The sequence below is a fragment of the Molossus molossus genome, unplaced genomic scaffold, assembly GCF_014108415.1.
Source record: "Molossus molossus isolate mMolMol1 unplaced genomic scaffold, mMolMol1.p scaffold_m16_p_14, whole genome shotgun sequence".
NCBI lineage: Eukaryota > Metazoa > Chordata > Mammalia > Chiroptera > Molossidae > Molossus > Molossus molossus.
Window position 1 is genome coordinate 31,094,719 of NW_023425349.1, and position 27,723 is coordinate 31,122,441.

The window sequence follows — 27,723 nt, forward strand, 5'->3', positions numbered from 1 at the left end:
GCTGGTGTGGCTCAGTGGTTGAGCGTCGACCCCTGCACCAAGAGGTCACTAGTTCGATTCCCAGTCAAGGCACATGCCCATATTGTGGGCCTGATCCCCAGTGGGGGGCATGTAGGAGGCGGCCACTCAATGTTCTCTCTCATCAATGTTTCTCTCTTCCCCTCTCCTTTCCTCTCTCTAAAAAATAAAATAATTTTTTAAAAAAAGATTAAAAAAAAAAAAAAAAAAGAATATAGCCTTAAAGAAGAGGACCTATACAGCCAGTGCTCGCCCCTCTTGCACCCACACAACTGGAGGTGATAACTTGCTTTTGTGTCCACTTCCCCTTCTGGGCCAGCCAATCTGAAGCAGAGATGGTTGTATTTACTCTTTGTATCCTTCCAACAGGCTTGAAACAGGGCCTGGACAAAATGTCTGCTGTCGAGGACAGGGAGTGGATGAGAGCCAGGTCTCTGGAGACCACTCCTGTCCTACCTCATCCAACAGCACCAGCAAGGCAATTCAGAATTCAGAGAATGGCTCTTTATTTTATTTTTAAAATGTTTTTATTGATTTTTTTAAGACAGAGGAGGGAAAAGAGAGATAGAAACATCTGATGTGCGAGAGATACATCAATTGGCTGCCTCCTGCACGCCCCCTACTGGGGATCGAGCCCGCAACCTGGGCCTGTGCCCTCACCAGGAATTGAACCAGGACCTTTCAGTCCATGGGAGGATGTTCAATCCACTCAGCCACACCAGTGGGCACACTTTATTTCAAGACTTGATTTTTTTGCCATGATTTTCTACAGTTTCTTCCATGATGGTGTCGTCTTCTTCAATAGTGACCAGGACCTTCTTGCCCACCAGACTAAAGATGTCTTCTGGAGGGTAGCCTTTGGGCTCACCGACCTTCACAGTGAGCATGTCCAGTGTTAGAATGGTGCCTTCTGGAATTTTCACTTTGGCTACCACAGATTTGCCCAGCTGTGGATAAAATTAAGACAGTGTTAGTCTCACAAAAGTAACTAGTGCACCATTGCTTTATACCCAAGGTCCCTGATCAGTCTTCACAAGGTACCTCAAAAATAGGGACTCTGTTCTCCACCTCGATGCCTACAGCAGTATCTCACACATGGCATGAACTCAGCCAGTGGGGGTGAACTCAGATTCAGAGGAGGGGCCTTCACAATGAAATGCAAAGGAAAGGGCTCGGGTTATCTCACCAAACAGAGCCAGGTCTAAATCCCAGTCAGCTGGTCCAAATCCCAGCTGTGGTTCAGTTTCTCTGTAAAATGGGAAATAACAGTGCCTCTATCTGTCAGATGATGATAAGGATTAGTGATAATATATGTAATCTACCTGGAACATAGAATGCTCCTGATAAGTGAAAACTGTCGTTTACTTTTGTCATCATTTAGTTCAATATCTCATTTTAAACATGGGAAAACTGAGGCCTACAGACGGCTGGTAACTTGGTTAAGGCGCAAGGAGCTGGGATGAGAACCTAGGATTCCTCATTCCTGGCCCTTGCTCTCAAGGGACATGAACCTTACAGGCTGCATTGCTCAATAAAATAGGAACATGAAGGTCTCACAAGATGATGAGTATGCCTGCTACTCAGAGGACAGGAAAGGGGGCCTCCTAGGACGAGGCAGACAGATGGGCAGGCAAGAACAATGAAGGATACTTGAAGCTCAAGACCAGCATTTCTATGTCTTGTCCATAATGCTGCTAAGCCAATTATTGTATTACTCTATATCCTCCATGTAAAGGCCAAGGAATCAATTCTGGAATTAAGTACCAGGACAAACATCTATCAGCGAACAATATCAGATTATGCCTCCTGTTATATTTCACTGTTCACTCGGAGCCAGAAGACAGAACCAAATTAAGCACTCAGTTCTCATTCTGGTTTCTGGTACAATTCTCTCCCCTTTTCCTCTATCAGGTAGTTTGTTTCTTTTTACTATTATTGTAATTTCCTGCTGTCTATGCATCTTTCATTTGAAGGAAGTGAGTAGGGCCCCACTGGAATAAAAGATGACAGCACTCCCCATGCATGCCTGGTGGTTGATCTCTGCCCAGACAGCCTGCAGCAGACCAGGAGTATCTGCGCTCCTGGCAGCCCTGGGATGCCTGGCTCTGTGACTCAGAGGCCAAGATGGGCCTAGTCCACAGCTTCCAGGAAGCCCAGGTGGTCAGTGTGCCAGGAGGTATTCACCATCCCCTCTGTCTGAAAGTCAATACTACACAGTTCAAACTGATGATTTGCATCATTCCCCACCAACCATCCTTCATAACATGCCACCCTATCCACCCAGTGTCTCTCCTGATTAGGGATGCTTCGACATATCACAGGCCCTTTTTCCACTGCCTCGTGAAACCCTTTCACCTACTCCAAGGGACCCCAGACTTGAACTGCCTAAATGCCTCATGAGGCCCAGGACACCACCACCGCCCCTTACATCTCCTGAAGTCTAGAGTTTGGGGCCACAGACTTCAGAGATTTAGTGAGACATTATAACATGATCCCAGACAGCCGGAGGAACTGCTAAAGTTTCCTTAAGTCGTATGTTTCTCCCTCTGCTAATATGAGCCCAGAGAGACTCAGAGTTGGAGCAACACATGATCATCCCACCAGCCTGGGCTCAGGCAAGGTAGGTACTGACTCTCCCTGGCAGGTAAACCCACTTTGGCCCTCTCAAACAGTGGAGCCCAGCAGGTGGGCAGAACCCACCTTCTCGTTGCAGGCCATTTCACAGGGCAGCAGTTGCTTGGTCGGGGAGCCCATGGCCCTTTCCACGAGGCGCACGGACCGCACCAGCTCGGCCAGCTCTCCAGGCTCCAGCGAGGCCGAGTGGTCACTCCCCTTCCAGGTCTTGTCTAAAGTTATATGACGCTCCAAAACCTTGGCGCCCAGTGCCACAGCAGCCACAGATATTGCTATGCCTGTTTCATGCCCAGAATAGCCTATGGGAATATCAGGAAAGAGCTTCTGATATTCCTTTAAAATAGAAAAAAAAAAGGTTAAATATTGTGGTACTTTATGCAGAGATTCCAGTCAGGCAGATCTGGGTTTGAGTCCCATTTCAGCAGCTCACCATCTGTGCAACTACGGGCAAGAGACTCAGATTCTCTGGGCCTCTCCTCACTGGGGTTAATAATAGCTGGCAAGGGCTGCCACAAATACAAGAAAAACCCTCAACACACTGTAGATGCTCAAAAAATAATGGCTATTGTCAAGAATGCATTTTAAGAATGTTTCACACTGCACAAACCACCAGGAATAACGGAGTTTAACCGGATGCCTAAACTCATTCAAAAAGCATCTGTCACATTTAATTAGCCTGAGCTGCTGAAAGCAAGTGTGCTATATGCACAAATAGCACCATCAATAATATATATAGCCCAATCTCAAAACAATCCTTTGGTGGAAATGCTAAATAGTTAATTAATCTGTAATCTATAATTCACTGAATGCAACAAAAGCATTCTAAGTCCAGTGAGTCTTATCAGTGAGGGTGACCAGAAAGCTTAAGTACAGTAGAAAGACCCAGATGGAGTTTAATAAAAGATTAGGCTAGCTGAGTGGCAAAGGCCTTGAAAACTAGGCTTTAAGGGTGTATGATGGACAAGGGAGTGCAGGTTACTAGGCTGGAGAATTCAAACTGCTGTAATATGGTGGGCCTGAGATGGGAGGGCTGGTGGTTAAAAACTCACTGTGCCCTGGTATCAAGAGAGTGGACGGACATGACTACACCTTGGGTGGGTTTGAAGGGAAAAGGAAACCATGCTATACAAATAAAGAAAATCAAGGAAAATATTTAGTTATATATACTAGATTGTTGATTATGGTAATCTTGCCCAGGATTAAGAGAACATTTACTTTCTATGTTCTATAACTCAAAGCTGTTTGAGTTTTTAAAAATCATATTTAAATTTTGTTTTTTTTTTAATTTTTTATCCTCACCCGAGGACATTTTTCCATTTTTTTGTTCAGGTAGAGTGGGAGGGGGAGAGAGGAACAGAGAGAGAGAGAGAGAGAAACATCGACATGAAAGGGACACGTTGAGTAGCTGCCACCCTCACGACCAACCAGGGCCGGGGACAAACTGCAACTGAGGTATGTGCCCTTAGCGGGAACTGAACCCGCGTCTCTCTGGACCGCAGGCCGACCCTCTAACCGCTGAGCCAAACTGGTCAGGGCTCATATTTAAATTTTAAAAAATTGCCCTGGCTGGTGTTACTTAGTGGTTAGAGTATCGGCCCGTGCACCAAAGGGTCAAGGGTTCCATTCTCAATCAAGGGCATGTACCTGGGTTGCAGGTTCTATCCCTGGCCCTGGTTGGGGCACATGTGGGAGGCAACCAATCAATGTGTCTCTCTCACATCAATGTTTCTCTTTCTTTCTCTTTCTCTTTCTCGCCCTCCTTTCTTCCTCTCTCTCTAAGAAAAAAAAAAATCAATGGAAAAATATCCTTGAATGAGGATTAACAGCAACAAAAATAACGGCATTTAGAGATGGCTAGAGATAGAGAAAAGCCTGGCCAGAGTGGCTCAGTGGTTGAGCATTGACCCATGCACCAAGAGGTCACCAATTCAATTCTCGGTCAGGGTACATGCCCAGGTTGTGGGCCTGATCCCCAGTGTGGGGCATGCAGGGGGCAGCCAATCAATGTTCTCTCTCATCAATGTTTCTATCTCTCTCCAAAATCTATAAAGAAATAAAGAAAAGACTATCAACTGAGAGGGACCGAAAGTTTAGGTAAAAAGAGAGTGTCAGCCCTGGCCGGTTTGGCTCAGCGGTTAGAGCGTCGGCCTGCGGTCCCGAGAGACCCGGGTTTGGTTCCCGCTAAGGGCATGTACCTCGGTTGCAGTTTGTCCCCAGCCCTGGTTGGTTGTGCGGGTGGCAGCCACTCGATGTGTCCCTTCACATCGATGTTTCTCTTTCTCTTCCTCTCTCCCCCTCCCACTCTACCTGAACAAAAAATGGAAAAATGTCCTTAGATGAGGATTAAAAAAAAGAGAGAGTGTCAGTTTTCAAAACTGGTTAATTTTTTTTAAAGTGATAATATGAAGACTGTAGCAACATGTACAAAAGTTTACACTATCGTGAAAATAAAACAATGTCGAATACTGTTCTGAAAGGAAAATGTAAAAGGAAAACTGATCAATTGCAATATGATTGTATCTGTGCATGTATATGTAGAATTACACTAACATTACTATGTTTTTGTATGGTAATTACATACATATAAATACATTTCTAATGAAGTTACGTTTCAGAGTTGGCCCTAGACAATAAGTTCTTTTCCCTTTGGGACTAGACTTCACCATCTGTGAACTGATTGAGTTGGAGTGGACAAAGTCCTGGGAGCGTAAAAGCTCTCTCAAGGTTGTTAATGTAAACAGTGTGAGCCTCAGGGATGCTCAGAATTACGGGTAGAAAATTAACCGCACTGGCAGATAACACAGAGCAGGGAAAGCCAGAAGTTTCAAGGTCACCTACAACTCAATATGAAGAAAAACAAAAAGGTTCCTAAATTAAGATTGGCTTTAAGAAAATTTAATTTGCCCTGGCCGGTTTGGCTCAGCGGTTAGAGCATCGGCCTGCGGTCCAGAGAGACCCGGGTACGGTTCCCGCTAAGGGCATGTACCTCGGTTGCAGTTTGTCTCCGGCCCTGGTTGTTCGTGCGGGTGGCAGCCACTCGATGTGTCTCTTTCACGTCGATGTTTCTCTCTCTCTCTCTCTCCCTCCCACTCTATCTGTGCAAAAGATGGAAAAATGTCCTCGGGTGAGGATAAAAAAAAAGAAAATTTAATTTATAATCACCCTCTTTAGAATGCATCTGCTTCCTTAGCTGCACAGTTGATTCTAATTTGATTCCATAACAGTAAGATTGTCAAAGGAGACTCAAATTACAAAGTATGCCATGGGTTGGTTGGAATTTTGGTTGTAAAAAAAGCTACATACATCTTCCCTAAAATAAATGGCCCAAGAAAAGTCATTCTGCAGTAGCCCATGAAACAACAGCCCTCCCTCCTGCTCACCGAGATGACGCACAGGTTGACGTCCTCGGGCCGAAGCGGGTATGCACTGGTGCACTGCAGGAAGCAGAAGTTGGGGTTGAGAGGCTTCACGATCTGATAGACTTGCTTCATGGTGTCCATCGACTGCATCCCGCTGGAGATCACCATTGGGCGGCCTGAGTGACCCAATACCAACACCATCGTCATTTTCTTTTCAGTGATTCTGATTCTCCCTCAAGCACAACCCAACTGTTGGTCTCCTCAGTCATCTGAACTTCACAAATATCTCAAATATTTTGCCAGCCACTGTGGAGGAACAGAGGTGAGCTTGGTGGATTCCTGCCTTCAACCATGGGAAATGTAGACTCCCCTCATCCCCCAACATTACAGTTTAGAAAAGTGAACTGAATTAAGGATTCAAAGCAATTTCACACTCCTCAGAGGAAGATGAGCATCTCTTTGGATTAAGAGGCTGCACTATGTGGTAGAGTATGCACAGACCCCAGAATCAAAAGCACAAGTGAATGTGAGGCCCAGAGCTGCCACTCACTAGCTATGTGGTCGCAGATGTCTCATTGATTACATAAGTAGAAATCATGACCCGCTTCAGTCCCAGGGCTGTGAGAATCAAATGAGATCACTCATATTGTAAATCCTCCATACAAACTGTAACGTACACATATTAGATATTATACCTACAGTATATTTCTCAAAGCTTCCTCTAAGAAGTTTTAGTGTCCTCAATTTTGTGTAATTTCATATAAATTAAAAATAATTTTTTTTTTTTTTTTTGGTACGTGCCCCTAGTGGGAACTGAACCTGGGACTCTCTGGTCCACAGGCCAACGCTCCAACTGCTGAGCCAAACTGGCCAGGGCTAAAAATAATTTTTAATTAAATCCTTATAACAACAGTGTCATCCTTAATTTCCTCCCTCTTTCAAGTCAGCAGATGAAAAAGTGTAAGTATGTGCAGATTGAAAATAGTTTTCTAGCCCTGGCCGGTTTGGCTCAGTGGTTAGAGTGTTGGCCCATGGACCAAGAGTTGCAGGTTTGACTCCGGTCAAGGGCATGTACCTTGGTCGCAGTTTGGTCCCTGGCCCTGGTCAGGGTCGTGTGGGAAGCAATCAATCATGTGTCTCTCTCTATTCGATGTCTCTCTCTCTCTCTCTTTCTTCCCCCCTCCCTCCCTCCCTCCTTCCCTCCCTGCCTCCCACTCTATCTGAAGGTAAATAGAAAAATATCCTAGGGTGAGGATTGAAAAAAAAAAACTGCCCTGGCCAGTTGGGCTCAGCGGTTAGAGCAGTTGGCCCGTGGACCAAAGAGTCATGAGTTCGATTCCCGTCAAGGGCACATACCTTGGTTGCAGTTCATCCCCGGCCCTGGTTGGGTTGTGTGAGAGGCAACCAGTTGATGTGGCTCTATCACACTGATGTTTCTCTCTCTCCCTCCCTCCTTCCCACTCTATCTAATAATAATAAATAGAAAAATATCCTCAGGTGAGGAATAAAAAAAAAATGACCCTGGCCAGTTTGGCTCAGTGGCTTTGACCCATGGACCAATGAGTCAGGGGTGTGATTCTGGTCAAGAGTACCTCGGTTGCGGTTCATCCCTGGCCCTGGTCATGTGGGAAGCAACCAGTCAATGTGTCTCTCTCACATCAATGTTTCTTTCTCTCTCCCTCCCATTCTATCTGAACAAAAATGGAAAAATATCCTTGGATGAGGATTAGAAAAAAAAATGTCCTGGGCAGTTTGGCTCAGCGTTTAGGGCATCAGCCCATGGATCAAACAGTTTTCTAAAGTCTGATTTACTCCTTTAGCTGCCACTAAAGTAGTAAAAACGTGGTTTGGACCCCCTCGTATTTTATGACAAAGATTAAACACTCACCTTTTTTGGCTGTCTTTTCCAGATAAGGAAAATTGTTAGTGTCCCCAGATCCAACTTTGAAAAATGGAACATTCAGTTCATGCAGAAACTCAACTGCCATCTATAAAAATCAAAGGAGGAGCTCTTTTTAACCATTGTTCAAACCACCACCTTCAAAACAGGCAAGGGACCACACAGCAACAGGAAAACCTCTCCTTTCACCAGCACGAGGGGCTCTCTCAACAATTTGAAAGCAGGCAAAGATTTGTTATCAGTCATTTCTTTCCATTTCAAACATTCTTTCATTCATAGCTACCAACCCATTTGTCCAACAAACATAGCACGCTGGCCTGGCTGACTACAGACTCTGGAAAAGAATCGGACCCCTGGCTAGATCTTCTTCCCTAGCCACACAGGGCGCAGAACAAATTCAAAGGGTCAGGACCTAATCTTGACCCAGAAAACCAGGCAGTGAGAAAATGAATGTCCCGCCAAGGCCTTACTTTTTACTCAGGACCAAAAAGCTAGGAAAAGAGGCAATTTCATTCTTTGCCAAAAGTGGGAAAATGGAGTATTTGATGGCCAAGCCCTGACATATGAAGCTGGTAGGGCCCATCAAACCCAAGCCTTGTCAGGCCATGAGCCCACAGGGAAAACCTCAGTTGCTTTTTTTCTGATACAACATCACTGCTTGAAATCCCATCTAGGGCCCTTCACATCCTTACCTGGGATTTATCAATAAGACTCAGGAGACTGGCAAGTATAGCAAATGCCTAAAGGAGTCAGAAGACCACCACAAGTTTTAAGAGTAAAATCTCAGTTTGCTATCAAATTACAAGAACCCCAAAACTACTGTTTTAAAAAAAATCCTCACCCTAGGATATGTTTTTTGATTTTAGAAAGGGAGAGAGAGAGAGAAACATTGATTGGTTGCCTCCCAAAGGTGCCCTAACCAGGGATCATACCCAAAATCTTTTGGTATAAAGGATGATGTTCCAACCATACTGAGCCACCCAGCCAGGGCAAAAACTTTTTTTTAACTATTTTTTATTTTTATTTTATTTATTTATTTTTTGGTACGTGCTCCTAGCAGGAACTTAACCTGGGATTCTCTGGTCCGCAGGCCGACGTTCCAACCGCTGAGCCAAACCGGCCAGGGCTTTTTACTATTTTTAAAAACTAAAGTTGAGCCCTGGCCAGTTTGAAAGACTTGATGAGCTAGGTCAGTGCTTCTCATGCTCTAGCTCAGGCACACGGATCTCCCAGGGATCTTATTAAAATGAAATACAGCCCTGGCCGGTTTGGTTCAGCGGTTAGAGCGTCGGCCTGCGGTCCTGAGAGACCCGGGTTCGGTTTCCGCTAAGGGCGCGTACCTCGGTTGCCGTTTGTCCCCGGCCCTGGTCGGTTGTGCGGGTGGCAGCCACTCGATGTGTTCCTTTCACATCGATGTTTCTCTCTCTCTCTCTCTGTTCCTCTCTCTCCCTCCCACTCTACCTGAAAAAAAAAAACAAAAAAAATGAAATACAAACTCTGACTGTCAATCTAGAGTGAGGTGTGAGAGCCTGCATTTCTAATAAGTTCCTGGGTAACGCCAAGGCTGGGGCTCCGTGAATCATACTGAGTAGCAAGGAAGTAGGTCAGCATGCCGGAAAATCCAAAGGGCACAGGGGTGGTGAGGAACAGTATGAAAAGGTCATACTGCCAGCAGGCTCTTTAATCAACCCACTGACTCCTGAGCTTCTGTCCATTTTCCCAGCAGGTGAAGAGCTACTCCAATCACAGTGGCTGCACTCAGAGAATAACTTTCCTGATATGTAAGTCCTCTAATAATGTACTGGTTATAACTGCTAGAGAGCCATATGAGTGGCTAACAAAGACACAGTTCAAAGACAGTTTGCAACCCACTATGTCCAAGAGACACTGTCCAGTGTGGCCCAAGTGCCACTCACCTCCAAGTGTGCTAAGTCACCTTTGCTGCAGTTCTTGCTGCCTCCTCCCTTCTACTTTATTTCTTCCTTGTCTCTTTCCCCTCCATATTTTTCTAGCTCACTCTCTCCTGTCTATGTGTCTCACACTGTTAACCAGCCCTAGAATGGTACTGAAAAACATTCTTTACCATGTTTACTGAACAAAGTCAAATTTTTCCACACCTCTCACTCTATTTGACAGATGAAGAGAGTGTTTTCTATTTTCAAAGGGAACATTCTATGCTAAGTTTTCTTCTCTCTAATGTTCAACTTGAGAAAGTGGCTCATGATGAAAAAGTCCCCAAGGGCATAAATAATGGATGAGGTCACTTGGGACAGGTGCAGAGCAAGCAGGGGAAAGGGGGGGGGCAAATGCAGGGGGGAAAAAACCACTTCACAGCCTGGCCAGTGTGGCTCAGTGGATTGAGCGTCATCCCATGGACTGAGAGGTCCAGGTTCCCTGTCAGGGCACATGCCTGGGTTTTGGGCTCAATCCCCAGTAGGGGGCGTGCTAGAGGCAGCCAATCAATGTTTCTCTCCTACATCTGTTTATCTCTCTCCCTTCTTCTCTCTCTAAAAAAATCAATAAAAACATATTTTTTTAAGTAAGTAAATAAATAAATAAATAAGACACTGCAAAAGCTTACCTGTGGAGGTTGTAAAATTTACAATTTTATAGTGAGAGAAAAAATGGGCAAATTCCATTGGCATGCCTCATTTTGCAGGCCTCCTGGGGAGCCATCCCCACCTAGTGGCCATTCAGAAAACTGCCATTTCGGACTGATCTCTGCAAAAGGTGCCAATTCCACCCCAGTGCCCCAGCCTCCTCTGGCTGCATCAGTGCCAGTGGCCCTTTTCTCTCTGTGGACTCCTTGACTTGCCCCAGCTAGCTATGTCCATCTGGCTATCCATCCCCTTTTCATCTAGGGGTACAACGCAACAGGCAGTCTCACAACTTCTCCTCCCTCCCGCACCACAGCAAATGCCTTTGGGAGTCCGCCTGGAGAAAACTTGGCCAGTGTGGCCTGCCTTGGACATTCAACTGGGGAAATACACAAAAAAGGGATCCCACCAGCAAACAGGTTTAGGTGAAATGCTGCACTGCCAGAGCTCCCTCTTAAAGGGTCACTTCATCTGGCAGGAGGGGATTTACTGATTCTAAACCAATTAAGGACTGACAATGTGTGCCAAGAACCCCCTTTCCGTATCACATCCTGTGAGAAACTTTGGGGCCCACTGATCTATAGGGTAACAGAAGAGAGGAGCTGGGATTTTTCTAAAGCCCCTACCACTCCCCTCAGTTTTGGGATCCTGTAGTAAAGAAAAAAGAAGCTCAGGGTGATGAATTGGAGAGCTGCCCAAGGTGAGGAATGATGAGGGGGAAGCACGGAATCAAAAACAGATTGGGCCTGCCCTCAGCCAAGTGGCCTGCCGGAGTGCACCGGGACTTGGGCAGGAGGCACCTGCTGGCAAGGGTGGCGGAGGGAAGGAAGGGAGGAGGAAAGAGGGCACCAAGGAGGTTGTCTGGGAGGAAGGACAGCTCTGAGGATGGGTCATTTGTGTGTGAGGGGCCACCTCTGTGGTCATGGCTGACATTGGCTTTCTGTATAGAAATTTCCAATTAGACCAAAGGCACTCTGCTCATTCCAGTGGAGTTACACATTCCTCTGTGCAGCTTTCGACCAGGTACCCTGCTAGTTTACTTGGCCTTAATAAAATTCTGCCACACCTTAACCTTTTCTTAGCACATAAAGAATGCCCTAGGGCAGCATGCAGAGTGGAGAAAACGGGCACTCATTAAATGCCTACTGTCCACAAGGAAGTTAGGGTGGATAAATACCCAGAGCCACATACTAGGTAAATATCAAACAAGGGACCAACCCACTTCCAACGGCCAGGTAGACAGGACATGCGGGTTCAGCAATGGAACCTGGCTGGCAAAGCAAATGAACTCTTGTAAAGACTCTTAAGAATGCATTTCTCCTCACTGCCTGTGCCCAGGTCAGTCAGGAGACTAGTTGGAAACAAATGGCATTAGTAGGACAGAGCAGCCTCCCTAGAAAGATGGTGTGATGCAAAAAAACTCCAAAAGGTTGTAAGTAACAAGGTTGTAAGAACAATAATCATTCGGTAGATTCAGGTCTTGCACTGGCCTTGCACCCACAGGCTTATCTCTCTGAATCCTACCCCAGCCCAATGGGGTGGGCATCTTTATTCCATGTTTACAGATGGGGCACCTTTAGCTTAAAGCAGTTACATGACGAGCCTGAGCCCACAGTGTCAGTGCCAGCACCTGAACTCAATGTGGCTGCAGAGCACCTGCTCTATACCCCAAACAGAAGCTTCCTGGGAAACCAAAAGGCTGCAGGCTGAGAGGCAGCCCCAGCTACCAACACCCAGGGTCCTTTCCATCTCCCAACTGCTCCTGCTTCTCACCTTGAAGCCACCTGGGAGCAAACAACTGAAAGACCATGATATATGCTACAATATGGATGAACCTTGAAAACACAATACTAAGTGAAAGAAGCCAGACACAAAGGACTACATGTCTGATTCTGTTTATATGCATTGTTCAGAATAGGCAAATTTATAATGACAGAAAGATTAATGGTTGCCTAGGGCTGGGAGAGTTGGGGTGGGAGGAATGACTACTAACGGATACAGTTTTATCTTTGGCGGTGGTAAAACTGTTCTAAAATTGATTGTGGTGATGGTGCACAACTCTGTGGATATACTAGAAATTTTAATTATGTACTTTAACTGGGTGAATTGTTTAGCATGTCAATAAAGCCATTATTTAAAACACACACACAGCCCTGGCCAATTTGGCTCAGCGGTTGTAGCGTCCACGTGCGGTCCAGAGAGACCTGGGTTCGGTTTCCGCTAAGGGCACGTACCTCGGTTGCAGTTTGTCCCCGGCCCTGGTTGGTCGTGCGGGTGGCAGCCACTCGATGTGTCTCTTTCACATCGATGTTTCCCCCTCTCTTCCTCTCTCTCCCTCCCACTCTATCTGTACAAAAAATGGAAAAATGGCCTCGGGTGAGGATAAACAAATAAAATAAATAAATAAATAAAATACACACCCCCCCCTTTCATTAGCCCTTGCCAGAGAAATGAGATCATCACACATTACAATGACCTCTGGAAAACGCCACTTTACACTAGTGAGAGAATGACAGTAAAATAGGCAAATAGCCCTGGCCGGTTTTGCTCAGCGGTTAGAGCATCAACCTGCGGTCCAAAGAGACCCAGGTTCGGTTCCCGCTAAGGGCATGTACCTTGGTTGCAGTTTGTCCCTGGCCCTGGTTGGGTCGTGGGGAGGCAGCCACTCGATGTGTCCCTTTCACATCGATGTTTCTCTCTCTCTCTCTCTCCCTCCCACTCTATCTGAACAAAAAATGGAAAAATGTCCTCGGGTGAGGATAAGAAAAAAAAAAAAAGGCAAATAATGCCCTGGCCAGTGTGGCTCATGGACAGAGTGTCGGCCTGCACACTGACGGCTTCACGAGTTCTATTTCTGATCAAGGGCACATGCCTGGGTTGCAGGTTTCAATCCCCAGCCCTAGCTGGGGTGCATGCAGGAGGCAACCAATCAATGTGTCTCTCTCCCATCGATGTTTCTGTGTGTCTTCCTCCCTCCCTCCCTTCCACTCTCTCTAAAATTCAATTGAAAAAATATCCTTGGTTGAGGATTAAAAAGAAAAGAAAAAAGAAAAAGGCAGCCCCGGCCAGTTCGGTTCAGCAATTGGAGCATCAGCCACAGACCAATGAGTCACAGGTTCAATTCTTGGACAAGGACACATACCTGGGTTGCGGTTCGTTCCTGGCCCTGGTTGGGGTCATGCAGGAGGCAAGCAGTCAATGTATCTCTCTCACATCCATGTTTCTCTCTCTCGCTCTCTTTTTCTCTCTCCCTCCCTTCCACTTTCTCTCTCCCTCCCTCCCACTCTCTCTGAAGATATATGGAAAAATATCCTCGGGTGAGGATTTAAAAAAAAAAAGAAAAAGGCAAATAACACTTGAGTATCATGAAAATAGTTTTGACTTCACAGAGCTTTTTAAAGCTTAAATGAAGCCTGGCTGGTGTAGCTCAGTGGTTGAGCATCAACCCATGCACCAAGAGGTTGCCAGTTTCATTCCTGGTCAGGGTACATGCCCAGGTTGTGGGCCAAATCCCCAGTGGGGGGCATGCAGGAGGCATCCAATAGATGTTCTCTCTCATTGATGTTTCTATCTCTCTCTCCTTCTCCCTTCCTCTCTCCCTCTCTCTAAATAAATAAATAAATAAAGGTTAAATGAATCCCCCAGGGGTTCCTGGATCACACTTTGAGAGCAGCTGCCATATTCTTTGGTCTGTTATTTTTTGTTATTTTGGTTTGTTGTTGTCTTTAGTTGTCACTCACTGCAGTAAATTCCCAAATGACATTTTTTCCATTTCTCCTTATTTTGGACTCAATGCTAAGGTGTGGTCAGGCTTTAGGAAAACTGTCCTGGGGAAGTAACTATATGGTGGGGAAGGGTAGGGAAGAAAAAGGGGGAAGCTCAAAGGCTCTGCTGAGCTCTGGGAAGCCACATACACAGCTGGACTGACGCCTCGGTGGCAGCTGAGCGGCGGTGGAAAGCACACTGCACCAGGCTTCAGATCTGCCCCCCAGGCCCCTTTCCTAGTCGTGCGATATTGTACAAACTTCCCAGCCCCTCTGAACCTCCATTTTTTCATGTGTAAAATGGGGCATAGTAGTGGTCAAATGTATTACTTAGTCTGTGAAAATGCTGTGTAAACTAAAACGTATAATTCAAAACTGGGAAATTATGATTGTTAAATGCACAACTAGATCTGAAAAATGTCATGCTTGTGGATGCTATGAATTAAAAAATGAATTTGGGCTACAAAACTGAAGCCCAGACCTGTCAAGTTTCCAGAGGCTTAGGTTCTCTGCCTCCCCACCTTTTTAAAAACTACCAACGGCTAGGCTAGATTTAAGTTTCTTTGGACTCAATTTACAGACATATTTTGGGGTGGCACAAAGAGTGAGAGTCCTAGAGAATGAACTGGGGTCATTTCAAATGTTCTGGCTGACTAAAAGAATCCTGTTTCAAGAGCCATAAAAATGTTCTTAGGTTTCATCTAATAATACATTTCTACAAAGTTACCTTAAGTATCCAACTCAAAACACAGAAAAAAAATATTCATCTCATCATTATTTATAAACACAAAAAACTGAAAGTAATCTGCAGCTCCTAAAGTGGAGAAATGGTTAGGTATGTTATAAATCCTCAAAAATATATTATATTGCTATTAAAAACTTTGAGCATAAGATATGGGAAGTTACATATGTCAATTATATCTCAATAAAGCTGAAAATAAAAACAAGATATGGGTAAAAGCTTTTGGTATAATGTTAACTGGGAAAAGCATGCAGAGAACTAAATATTCACAAATATAACTACCAGGCAATAAAATATGTATATAAAAAGACTGGGAGGAAATATATAAAAAGAGCTGCCATATAGAAATTATGGTTCTGGTTTTTTTCCTCTTTTTCCTATCTTCTATACTTTCTATGATGTTACTTTTTACAATTAAAATTTGTTTACATTCCGAAAAAGATACATGAAAGACTATTGAGGCAGGTCACAGAGCAGCTCAAACCTGAGACCTGGCACCAGCTAGACTCTACCAGGATGTGAACATGGTCATCCTGTGTGCCACTCCCTTCTGATGATGCCCATGCCACACCTCCCAAATCAGCCAAAGCCACTTAGCAAGGGGCAGACTCCTATCAGCACTAAGGTTTCCTGACTCCTAGTCCAGGTCACTTTCCCTGGGGGAAGCTAGCTCAGCAGGGGTTTCCCACAAGCTTCAGGGACACTGGCTACCAGTGTGGCTGCCCTCTGAACCCAGAGACAACTTGTTTTGAAAACAATGGTACTCTTCCCACAAACTCTCACTGGGCCTTACCTTCCTCTGGCCTCCTGCTTAGTTGGGCATTTATCTGGTTAATGCAATGGAGAGCTCCAGGTCCAGAAAGCACAAAAAGGTCTAAAGTGAGCAAGGGTTGGAGATGGTTCTAAGCCAAAAGCCACCAGGCCACCTGCTGTCCCCTGGGTCTGCTAAAGTAGCAAATGACAGAGTAGCAGAGGGCTCACCTCGTCCATGCCAGAGGCAGTGAAGAAGATGCCAATCTCCTCGGCATACCTCTGCAGTTCCTTGTACTGGGCATGGCTAAATTCCAGGTGGCGCTTGTGCTCCCCGTACGTCTTCCCCCAGGAATGCTTCGAAGTATACGGCCTCTCCAAGGCTTTCCGATTAAACTTGTACTCCAGCTCACTCTTCTGAAACTTGGCACAGTCAGCCCCACACTCCTGTAACATACATCAGGGCTCCCTTCAATAACCTGTTGTGGATTCTCAGAGAGAAGAGAAATGTTGGGGGCAATTGCTATGAGATCATGATCTTTAACTTTATTTTTTTAATCCTCATCGGAGGATACTTTTTCCATTTATCTTCAGATAGAGTGGGCGGGGGAGAGAGAGAGAGAGAGAGAGAAACATTGATGAGAAAGAGACACATCAACTGGTTGCCTTCCGGACAAGCCCGACCAGGGCCAGGGACCAAACCACAACTGAGGTACATGCCCTTGACTGGGACTGAACCTGCAGCTCTTTGGTCCACAGGCCGATGCTCCAACTGCTGAGCCAAACTGGCCAGGGCAACATCATTATCTTTAAGAACAATGTAAATTGACAGAGGTGGTTAAGAACCCCTAAAGAAGAGGAACAGGAGAAGTAAAAAGTCTCAAAGGAGCCCTGGCCAGTGTGTGTAGCTCAGTGGTTAGAGCACTGGCCCACACACCAAAGGGTCGCAAGTTCAATTCCCAGTCAGGGGCATGTACCTGGGTCGCAGGTTCTATCCCTGGCCCCAGTCGGGGCCCCTGCAGGAGGCAATCAATTGATGTATCTCTCTCACATCTCTCTCTTTCTCTTCCCCACCTCCCTCCCTTCCACTCTCTAAAAAAATCAATGGAAAAATATCCTCAAGTGAGGATTAACAAAACAAAAAGTCTCAAATAAAAAACAGGTTGGGCATGGGGATACCTGCTATTTTTTTCACCTTAAAATACAAAAAAAGAGAGGTTTTTTTTGGTTGTTTTGTGTTATAGTATTAAAAGTAATTAATCAAACAGTTAAGGAAGATTTTAAGTTGTACAACTCAGCAGAAGATAGTAAAATGAGCACTGGACCAGAATTTAGGAGAAAAAAAAAAATCAGAACCTGGTGCTAACTCTTGGATAAGTCACTTCCTGTCTTTGGACTGCTTTAGACTAGCTCTAGGGCCTGTAACTGTTCTGAGGAGCCCTGTATGGGGGCAGGAAATAAGGGAACCACTCTGCTTTTATTCGATTTGCATTTCTGCATGACATCTTATTTGAACAAGAAGTTCTGGGGCAAAAAGCAAACACACAAAACTTAGAAAAGACCCAGCCTTACTGAACAGAAGCTATAATATGAAGGCTGAATTGTCTGGCTATAAAAGCTATAATTCCAGCCCTGGCCGATTTGGCTCAGCGGTTAGAGGGTTGGCCTGCTGATCAGAGTCCTGGGTTTGGTTCCCGCTAGGGGCATGTACCTCGGTTGCAGTTTGTCCCCGGCTCCGGTTGGGATCGTGTGGGTGGCAACAAGTTGATATGTCTCTCTCACATTGATGTTTCTCTCACTCTTTTCCTCCCTCTCTCCCTCCCACTCTATCTGAAGATAAATGCAGGAATGTCCTCGGGTGAGGAATTTAAAAAAAAAAACTGTAATTCGATTGCCAGTCAGCATCCAATCTCTCAAAGCTTTTTTAAAAAACCACTCAATAGAAATATTAAGGAAAATCCTCTGAAGAGTTAGCTTACTGACATTTCTGAAGACACAGAGGTAGGTATTCATTGCTATTAAAAACCTTGGCTCCAGAACTGTCTGTGCTAAGAGTGCTGCTCCCACTCTGGGAAAAATCATAAGATGGCACAGTCAGGACATGACACTGAAAAGACGGTCAAAGAAAATTAGAACTGAAAGTGACATTGGGCAATACAGTTCCTTTTGTCTAGATAAAGATCCCAAGGCCCAGAGTGACCTCAACCAAGTTGCACAATGAGTCTCTGGCAGAGCTGGCCAGATCACTTTCCTAAAGGTTACAGACCATGTGTGTCCTGACTCAGGACTGCAACCGGGAACCCTGCTACACCCAGGCCTCCAGCGAGCTAATGAGGTCTTCACAAAGTGCTGCTTAGGCTCCCTTTGCTTCTCACATCTATCACAAGAAGTAGATATTGCCCGGCTAGTGTGGCTCAGTGGATTGAGCATCGTCTCCTGGACTGAGAGGTTCCGGTTCAATTCCAGTTCAATTCCCGGTCAGGACACATGTCCAGGTTGCAAGCTTGATCCCCAGTGGGGGGTGTGCAGGAGGCAGCCAATCATTGTTTCTATCTCTCTCTCCTGAACCTTTAAAATGAGACCAACAGCATCCACACCATTGTGTTGTAAGAAGGAAATGAGATGGTACATTTAAAGCACTTAGCTCAGTATCTGATATATAACACTCAAAACTCTTAGCAACTGCTAATCTTTAAAAATATTTTTATGATTCAGTAGGCTTCCATAAAAGCAAAGTTAGTCTTGAAAGAGGAAGATAAACCTAATCATGAACACTGACAGTTGTTCGAGAGGGATATGTTCTGAGAAATGCATTGTTGGGTGATTTCACTATTGTGTGAACAGCACTGAGTACACCTACACAAACCTAGGTGGTACAGATTACTACACACCTAGGCTATATGCTAGAGCTTATTGCTCCTAGGCTACAAAGCACAGTACTGCACAAAACAACACAAGATTAAATCAAGAAAAAGAGAAAATAATATAATCAAGGCATGGTAATCAGATCTACGAGACTGCTGCCATTAATGTCATAGTGTTTTACAGCAAACTTTTGTTTTAATAAGTAGAAAGATTATACTCTACAATAATAGTATAGTAAATACATAAACCAGGAACATAATAATATATTACCATTATCAAATTTTATGTACTGTGCATACTTATATATGCTATATAGTTGACCCTTGAACAACACGGGTTTAAATTATGCGGGTCCACGTATGTATGGATTTTTTTTCAATAAATATACAGTCAGGACTTCAGGTCACAATGGCGGCACAGGTAAACGTGGTACTTGCCTCCTCCCACAACCACATCAAAATTACAACTTAATTACAGAACAAACATCCTTCAGAACTGCCTAAAATCAATCAATGGAAGTCCTGCAACTATGAAATTAAAGCAGCAGCCGTATCAAAACTGGTAGGAGGGGCGGACAGGCTGGATCCACACCCACCTGTGGTGAATAAAAATCAGGAGGGATACCTCAGCTGGGAAGGTCCTCCCTGAGGAGCAAAGGGGTCCCCATCCCACACCAGGCGCCCAGCTCAGGGTTCCAGTACCAGGAAGAGAAGACACCATAACTTATGGCTGTAAAAACCAGAGGGAACTGAGGCTGAGGGAGGCTGAGGCGGCTGGAGCCCCAGGCAGCTCCTCATAAAGGGCCCACACACGGACTTACTTGGACCCGCTCCCTGAGCTCCAGCATGGAGGGGAGGCAGCTTGAAAGGCACCAGAGACATAAGGGGAAGAACTGAGTTGTTTGGCATAGGGGCGAGGGCTGGACGGATGTGCTGGCAGAGGCCATTGTTCCTTTGGTGAGCCCTTCCCCCACAGGGCAGGCAGACAGCTGCCATATCTGGGACTCCAGCAACCTGGCTCACACTGTTTGCCACGCCCTGGTAATTCCCTGAGGCCCTGCCCCACCCAACTCTTGGGCCCACCCAAGCTATTTCCAGTAGCTTTACCTTAGGATTAACCTGTTTTGGCTCCTGCTTCAGATTTTCCTAAATTCTCACAAACAAGCAGCAACTGGCCTCAGCGAGCCCCAAAGCTCTTGCTAAGTGGCCCCAGCCTCATCACTAGAAGCAGCCACCCCTGGTTCAAAGCTTGGCTTTGCCTGGGCACCTTCAAGCCCAGCACAAGAAGCAGCCATCTGCAGATCACTTTGTAGCTTATGCCTGGTGGCCCCAGAGCCAGCGCACCCAGTCGACAGCTTCAGACCATGCAGAAGCACCAGCACCCAACCACCTCCACAAGTGACGCTCTCAAAGAATGGTCGCAGTGGGTACCAGAGCCCTGCTGAAGTAAGTCTTGCCCCAGCACAGCTGATCCTCCAAGGGAGTCAGAGGTCGGTGGATGGTGGGCAGTCAGTCCTTGCAGCTGATCAGCCTGAGTAAATCCCTCCCACTGGTGTGCCAATGTAAATCAAGACTCAATTACAACAGAAGGGTATAAAGTTCTCACAAGGGGTACCCCTCGAGGGCCCAGCTGGGTGACCAAGGAGGCCGTGACACTGGACCCTACAGGACACCTACTACAACAGGACACCCTAATCCGGCCGGTGTGGCTCAGTGGTTGAGCATTAACCCATGCACCAAGAGGTTGCCGGTTCAATTCCCAGTCAGGACAAATGCCCAAGTTGTGGGCCAAATCCCCAGTGGGGGGCAGGCAGGAGGCAGCCAATCAATGTTCTCTCTCATCGATGTTTCTCTAAAATCAATGAAGGAAAAAAAATTTTTTAAATAAAAAAACAGGCCAACCCTGGCTGGTTTGGCTCAGCGGTCAGAGTGACTACCTGCAGTCCAAAGAAACGCGGGTTCGGTTCCCGCTAAGGGCACGTACCTCGGCTGCAGTTTGTCCCTGGCCCTGGTTGGGTTGTATGGGTGGCAACCATTCAATGTGTCCCTTTCATGTCAATATTTCAGTCTCTCTCTCTCTCTCTCTCTCTCCCCCCCCACTCTATCAGAACAAAATTTCAAAAAATGTCCTCAGGTGAGGATTAAGAAAAAAAAACAGGCCACCCTAGGAAGCCTAGGAGATATAACAACTCTACCTAATACATAGAAACAAACACAGGGAGGCAGCCAAAACGAGGAGACAAAAAAAAAAATGCCCCAAATGAAAGAACAGAACAAAATTTCAAGAAAAGAACAAAACAAAACAGAAACAGGCAAGCTAACAGATGCAGAGTTCAAAACACTGCTTATAAGGACAGTCAATGAACTTAGTGAGAATTTCAAGGAACTTCGTGAAAACGTCAAGAAACTTAGTGAGGACCTCAGAGCACAAAAAAGGACCAGTGAGAAATGAAGGATGCACTAACTGAAATAAAGAATAATTTACAGGGAATCATAGTGGAGTAGGTGAAGCCAAGAAGCAAACCATCAATTTGGAATATAAAGAAACAAAAAACACCTAATCAGAACAGCAAAAAGAAAAAAGAATCCAAAAAAATGAGGATAGTATAATGAGCCCGTGAGAGAACTTCAAGCAAACCAACATTCACATCAGGAGAGTGCCAGGAGAAGAGAGATAGCAAGAAATTGAAAACCTATTTGAAAAAATAATGACAGAAAACTTCCTTAACTTGGTGAAGGAAACAAACATACAAGTCCAAGAAGCACAGACAGACCCAAACAAGATGAACCCAAAGAGGTCCACACCAAGACACATCATCATCAAAATGCAAAAGGTTAAAGACAAAGAGGGAATCTTAAAAGCTGCAAGACAAAAACAGTTAGTTACCTACAACGGAGTTCCCATTAGACTGTCAGCCAGTTTCTCAAAAGAAACTTTGCAGGCCAGAAGGGAGTGGTAAGAAATTTTAAAGTGATGAAAAGCAAGGACCTACAACCAAGATTTCTCTAAGCTACAAAGCTATCATTTAGAATCGACGGCCATATAAAGAGTTTCCCAGACAAGAAAAAAGTAAAGGAATTTTCACCACCACCAAACCCGTATTATGTGAAATGCTGGAGGGTCTTCTTGAAGAAGAAGAAAAAAAAATATAAACAATAAAATGGCAATATATACATATCAACAATTGAATCTACAAACAAAATGAGCAAGCAGAACAGAAACAGACTCATGGATACAGAGAACTTTTTGTTGGTTGCCAGATGGGAGGGAGGTGGGGGGATGGATGAAAAAGATGAAGGGATTAAGAAGTACATATTGGTTATTAGACTGATGAACCTCAAGGGAAGGGGAGAAGTGGGGAGGGAAGAGAGAAATCAAAGAACTTATATGCATACATGCATAACCAACAGATACAGACAATAGTGTGGGGAAGGCAGGAGGGGGGTGGGAGTAGGGAGGAGGAGGTCAAGGAGGGAAAAAAGGGGGACATATATAATTCAACAATAAAGATAAGTTTCAAAAGAAAAAAAAAATTAGCCCGGCTAATGTGGCTCAGTGGTTGAGCATTGACCCATGCACCAAGAGGTCACAGGTTCAATTTCTGGTCAGGGTACATGCCCAGGTTGTGGGCCAAATCTCCAGTGGGGGGCATGCAGGGGGCATGCAGGAGGCAGCAATGGATGTTCTCTCTCATCGATGCTTCTAACTCTCTACCTCTCCCTTCCTCTCTAAAAATCAATAAAGAAAAAAAAATTTTTTTAATTTAAAAATAAATAAATATAGTCAGCCCTCTGTATTCCCAGGTTTTGCATCCATGAATTCACCCAATCCATACATGCAGAAGGATAACTGTATACATTGTTCTTCCATTTTATATAAAGGACTTGAAAACCTAGGATTTTCTATCAGCTGGGGGTCTTGGAACCAATCTCCTGTGAACATAGACGTTTTTGTGAAGTCTAGTTATATGCAGATTTTTGACTGTGTGGGAAGGTTGGGGTCCACACCCTAGCCCCCACATTGTTCATGGGTTAACTACTTTTATACAACTAGCAGTGCAGTAGATTTGTTTATACCAGCATCACCACAAATATGGTGGTGATATGGCACTATGACATAAGGACAACTACGACACCACTAAGAGACAGGAACTTTTCTGCTCCATTATAATCTTATGGGACGTATATGCTGTCAATCCTTGCCCTAACAGTCGACATGTGGATCACGAGTGCCATATACTGTGCTATGAGCTTTACATGAGTTATTTCTTTTGATCCTTACAACTCTGAGGCAAGTACTATTATCAAGCCTGGTTTTCAAATGAGGCACTGAGACTCACAGAGATTAAGTATCTAGCCCACGTTCACAAGGCTGGTAAGTGGTGAAGTCAGGACTTGAACCCACAGTTCTGGCATTTTAACCAATTCACATCCCAAACACAAGGAATGGCAGGTGAGAGAAATCACAGTAACTTCCAGAACTTCCAGACATTCCTGGAAGTAATTCAATGTCACTGGAAGGTGTCTGAAATAAAAAATAGTAGGCAGTAAGGGGCCAGGTCATCAAGGTGAGGAAAGAGGGAAGACAGGTACAAATAAAACGTACTCATTTTAACCAAGCTGTTCAATTATTAACATTATGATGATTTAGGCATGAGGAAAATGATTGTTTTCTTATATTAACTTCCCTGGTAACTTAAATTTATGAAAGTTCCAGTCTTGCATCAATACCTAGAGATACATCAGTTGGTTGTGTGTCAATGCCCGAACATGCATCAGACATGATTATTCCCTAAAGGACTTTGGCCGTGACAAGACTGCCTGACATCCAACTGATAAGCATCATGGACCAACTAAGAATGCAGAAAGTATTAGTCTCAAGGATGTGACCTTACTATAAGAACTTGTAACTTTTCTTTCTTCTTCGGAACACCCCTGGGTTTTTGCCTAATTGTTTCCGAACTCTACAGCCCTTGAATAAATCTTTACCGTTTATTTCTAACCAAAGCCTCCTGACTCTTTTTGAATAAGCTGGACAAAGCGTTCCAACTACCCAGTATCAGTGGGGAGCCCCTGAAGGCATCAGCAGTGGGTACGACCTGATCAAATCTGTTTTCCGCCACCAGGAGGGGTCGAGGGAAGTCAGGTTGGGAGGGTCAAGGTGGAGCAGGGATGAAGAGGATTCGAAAGACTCAGGAATTCAACTGACGAGCAAGACACCAGGCCCGCTGCAGGACATGTGGCAGGGGAAGATGGTCCCGGCTCCCACGACCCCCGCTCCCCTTCCCAGAGCCCGCCCAGGCCCGCCGGCCCTCCTCCCAGGCCCGCCCCTCCTGGCACCCCTCTCTTCGGGAGCGCTCCCCTCACCTTGGCCACACGGATCATGCGCTTGGCCACGTCCAGGTCCCCCTGATGGTTCTGGCCGATCTCAGCAATGATGAAACACGGATGCCGCCCGCCCACCCAGCGCCCAGGACACAGCTCCAGCTCCAGCGGCATCGCTGCCGCTCCTGCGCCGCTCCACAGGCTTGGGTCCCACTACCGCCGCCTCAGGTCCCTCCAGTCTGCAGCCCAGAGAGCACACACGTAGACCCCGCCACGTCAGCCCGTGACCGCTGCGCAGCCAATCCCCGGGTTCCGCCAGCCAATCGGAGAAGGGGGCGGAGCTACCCCAGGAGCGGTGCCGCAGGGGGAGGAAGCGGGGCTCCCGACTCGTGGGCTGGGCGTTTGGCTGCCCTCCCGGAAACGAGGTCCCTGACGGTCACAGGGTTCCTACGTGTACGGGTGGACAAACATTTTCCGTTCCTACTTGTCCGGGGGACAAATTTTCGGAAGGAGGCTGTCGGCTGCCCTCACAGGGCGTAGTCTAGGTCCAGCTCCCAAGGGCGTGGGGAGAGTCCATGCCCTACGGTGTAATGGAAAAAACAGATTCTGGATTTAGAATTACAGTGCTGGCTCTTGATCACAAATACGTTAGTCCTTCGTGAGATGATGTTTAGAAAATCTTGATCACAGTACTTGGCCTGTAGTAAGCTTTCAATAAGTGGTAGCTTTTCTATTATGTGAGAGGCAACAGGTTCAAAAAGTCCACTGACTTGTCCAAAGGCATTCAGAAAGCCATAAAGGAGCTGGAACTAGGATCCTGGACTGCTTCGCAGCCTTGGAACCCAACTCTGTTGGATTGCAGGCAAAATTGAGAAGAGCCAGTTTGAAAAATATAATAATAATAATAATATTGATTCCCAGTTTGACTTACCTGAACTGATGAGCAAAGTAACAAAAATAACAGAGGAAAAGAGGAGGCAACTGTGGGTGAAAGGTGAGAAGGGTAGGTTTTGGACACATTGGTATAATTATGCAGGTGAAATTACCCACCAGGCAAGTAGAAAGGCAGGTCTGAAGCTCAGAGTAGAGGTCTGGGTGGGAGAGAGATCTGGGGGCCATCGTAAGTGAAGAAAAGACCAAGAATAAAAGGTGAGACTGCTAATGGAGAGAGAGTGCAGAGGCATGAGCTGTATGGAGGAATGAGCCCTGTGCAGCTGCCCTGGAAGGAATGGAGAAAGGGGCCAGAAAAGCAGGTGACACTGTGTCCTTAGTGGGGGAGATTCACAGGGTCAAAGGCCCAGAGTAATGCAGGAGAATGAGGAGCAAGAACTTGTGGGGACTTAGGAGAAAGAAGGCCACTGTTTACAGTAGATCTGGTGGCCAAGAGGAGGTGAGGAAACAGGGGGATGACAATAAACCTTTTCTTGGGAAAGTTCAGTTATTAAAGCAGATGAGCACTGGCTGGTTTGGCTCAGTAGTTAGAGTGCCAGCCTGTGGACCAGAGTCACGAGTTCGATTCCGGTCAAGGGCACGTACCTCAATTGCAGTTCATTTGTATGGGAGGCAAACAGTAGATGTGTCCCTCTCATGTCGCTGTTTCTCTCTTTCTCTCTCTTCCTCCCTCCTACTCTATCTGAAGATAAATAAACAATAAAAAAAAAAAAAAATAGAGGACACCTGGCCCATGTGGCTCAGTGGATTGAGTGTTGACTCATGTACCAAGAAGTCACCAGTTCGATTCCTGGTCAGGGTATATGCCTAGGTTGCGGGCTTGATCTCCAGTGGGGGACGTGCAGGAGGCAGCCCATCGGTGTTTCCCTCTCTAAAAAAATAAAATCAATAAAAACATATATGTGTGTGTGTGTGTGTGTGTGAATGTATATATATATCTATGTCTCTCTCTCTCTCTATATATATATATATATATATACACACATATATATACATATATATATTTTAAGGCAGATGAAAAATGGATCCAGGGATAGAGAGGGTCCCAGAGTTGAGGGGTTCTGAAGAAGTTCATGTTTGGAGGCCAGGAGGAAGCAACCAAAGGAAAGGAGATTGCAACAGGGTTCATTCATCTGTGATGTGTGAGTATGCTAGACTATGGCATGTGCTTAATGTCTCTCAAGTCTAAATGGCCTTTCACATCTGGCTGAGGCTGATCAACAGACCTTGGTTACAAAGATGAAATCCAACAGGAAAGTAATTCAGTCACTTTGGGCTAAAGAAACCTTTATGGTTTTGCTTAATTTGTGAAGTGGAAATTAAATTTTGTTTTGTTTCATACAATTTTATTTAGGGGAGGTTACATTTTCAATCCTCAATAGATTTTTTTTATGTATTTCCCATATGCTTCTTCATTCATTAGTTCATCTAGTTCTGAAGGGTTATTCAGTGTCATCTTGCTCAGCCAACAATCTTCATAACAAGATTTGTTGACAAGTCCTGGATTTTCTGCAAGAGCTTCATTAATTTCAATTACTTCTCCTGACAGAGAATAGAGTTCACTAGTCGCTTTCACACTTTCCAAAGCACCAAACTCATTTTATTTGTTCAGTGTTGTCCCAATTTCAGGCAGACTACAGTAAACAACATCTCCCAAAGCTTTTGTGCAAAATTGCTGATTCCCACTGTTCCAATACTCTTCTGTTGTTATCCATTCGTGTTTCTCTGAATTTACGCACCATGCGCAGATTGGGGTCAGTGTGCAGTGTCTGGATGGTGCCTGCCCTCAGGACCCAGGGCTATTGTGGGGCAGAACATGTGGATGAGACTGGGCCCTCAAGCCAACTGGCACTCTCTGCCTTCTCAGAGCACAGTGTTTGAGGAGGGGTTGGAGCACAGCGCCAAGACCACCCTGGCCTGCAAGGCAACTAGAGTGAGCTAAAAAGCCGGGGTGGAGACCTGGAGGGGCAGAGCCTGACAGGGCAGGGGCTAGGGCTCAGCTAGAGATTACATTTTGTTTGTTTTTTTCTTTATTAATTTTTAGAAAGAGGAAGGGAGAGGGGGAGAGACAGAGAAACATCGATGAGAGAGAATATTGATTGGCCACCTCCTGCATGACCCTCACTGGGGACTGGGCCCACGACATAAGCATGTGCCATGACTGGAAATCGAACCTGCGAACTCCTGGTGCATGGTTCCATGCTCAACCTCTGAGCCACACTGGCCAGGCAAGATTACGTTTTAAAATAATTATCCCACCAAAGCAAGTTAGGCTGATGTTATTTGTGATTAAATAAGAGCTTTTAGTAAATTAAAGTAGTATACTTGACCTTACTATCATAAGGAGGAAAGGATGCAATTTCCATTCCACTCTTGTTCTTTTTAAAGTTCCTGGTACTTTTTCGTGACTTTTTCTGCTTGGATAATAAATCAATGTTCAATCTGTTGAAATGGATGACAGTATGTCGGTAGATCTTTAAGACAAATTAAAACCAGTGAGGGATTTTTTTTTTCCTGTTATTGGCAAGAGAGGCAAGGAAAAACTTAGCTTTTGAGAAACTCGGGTATCTAGAATGCTGGGTCATGAGAATCAAGATAGAGGATGGGGGCCCAGTTCCCAGACCTGAAACCCTGGGGTCTATGGCCCCACTGGCCAGCTGGACTATGCTGAGCCCCTCCTGAAATTGGCTCCTGCAAAACCTCCTCAAATCTAGGACTCCTGCCTAATTTTTTTTGTTATTCTGTGCTCCAGCTATACTGAACAAGATTGAGTCCCCCTAGGATCATGTTTCTCACCTCCAGGCTTTGGCACAGACTGC

General features: G+C 45.4%; 1 protein-coding gene across 2 annotated transcripts; it reads right to left on the reverse strand.

Moving 5' to 3' along the window:
- Positions 1-666: 666 nt before the first annotated feature.
- On the reverse strand, positions 667-27,307 carry NANS (N-acetylneuraminate synthase). Of its 2 annotated transcripts, none has more exons than XM_036261235.1 (6): positions 27,235-27,307; positions 15,996-16,211; positions 7,900-7,999; positions 6,033-6,187; positions 2,719-2,985; positions 667-965 (listed from the first exon to the last, which is right to left on the reverse strand). In XM_036261235.1, the coding sequence occupies exons 1-6, from the start codon at positions 27,268-27,270 to the stop codon at positions 756-758; spliced, it is 984 nt and encodes a 327-aa protein (XP_036117128.1). In that variant the 5' UTR covers positions 27,271-27,307; the 3' UTR covers positions 667-755. The 2 variants fall into 2 exon arrangements, with proteins under 2 accessions (XP_036117128.1, XP_036117127.1); XM_036261234.1 differs by lacking the exon at positions 27,235-27,307 and adding an exon at positions 23,996-24,195.
- Between the last annotated feature and the right edge of the window lie 416 nt (positions 27,308-27,723).

Coding starts and splice junctions, on each gene's coding strand:
- NANS (XM_036261234.1), bottom strand. CDS start 24,127: ATGCCGCTGGAGCTGGAGCTGTGTCCTGGGCGCTGGGTGGGCGGGCGG. Junction 8,000..15,995: donor CTGCCTCTGGCATGGACGAG/GTGAGCCCTCTG, acceptor TGATTTTTATAG/ATGGCAGTTGAGTTTCTGCA. Junction 966..2,718: donor AAATGGCCTGCAACGAGAAG/GTGGGTTCTGCC, acceptor TTTTATCCACAG/CTGGGCAAATCTGTGGTAGC.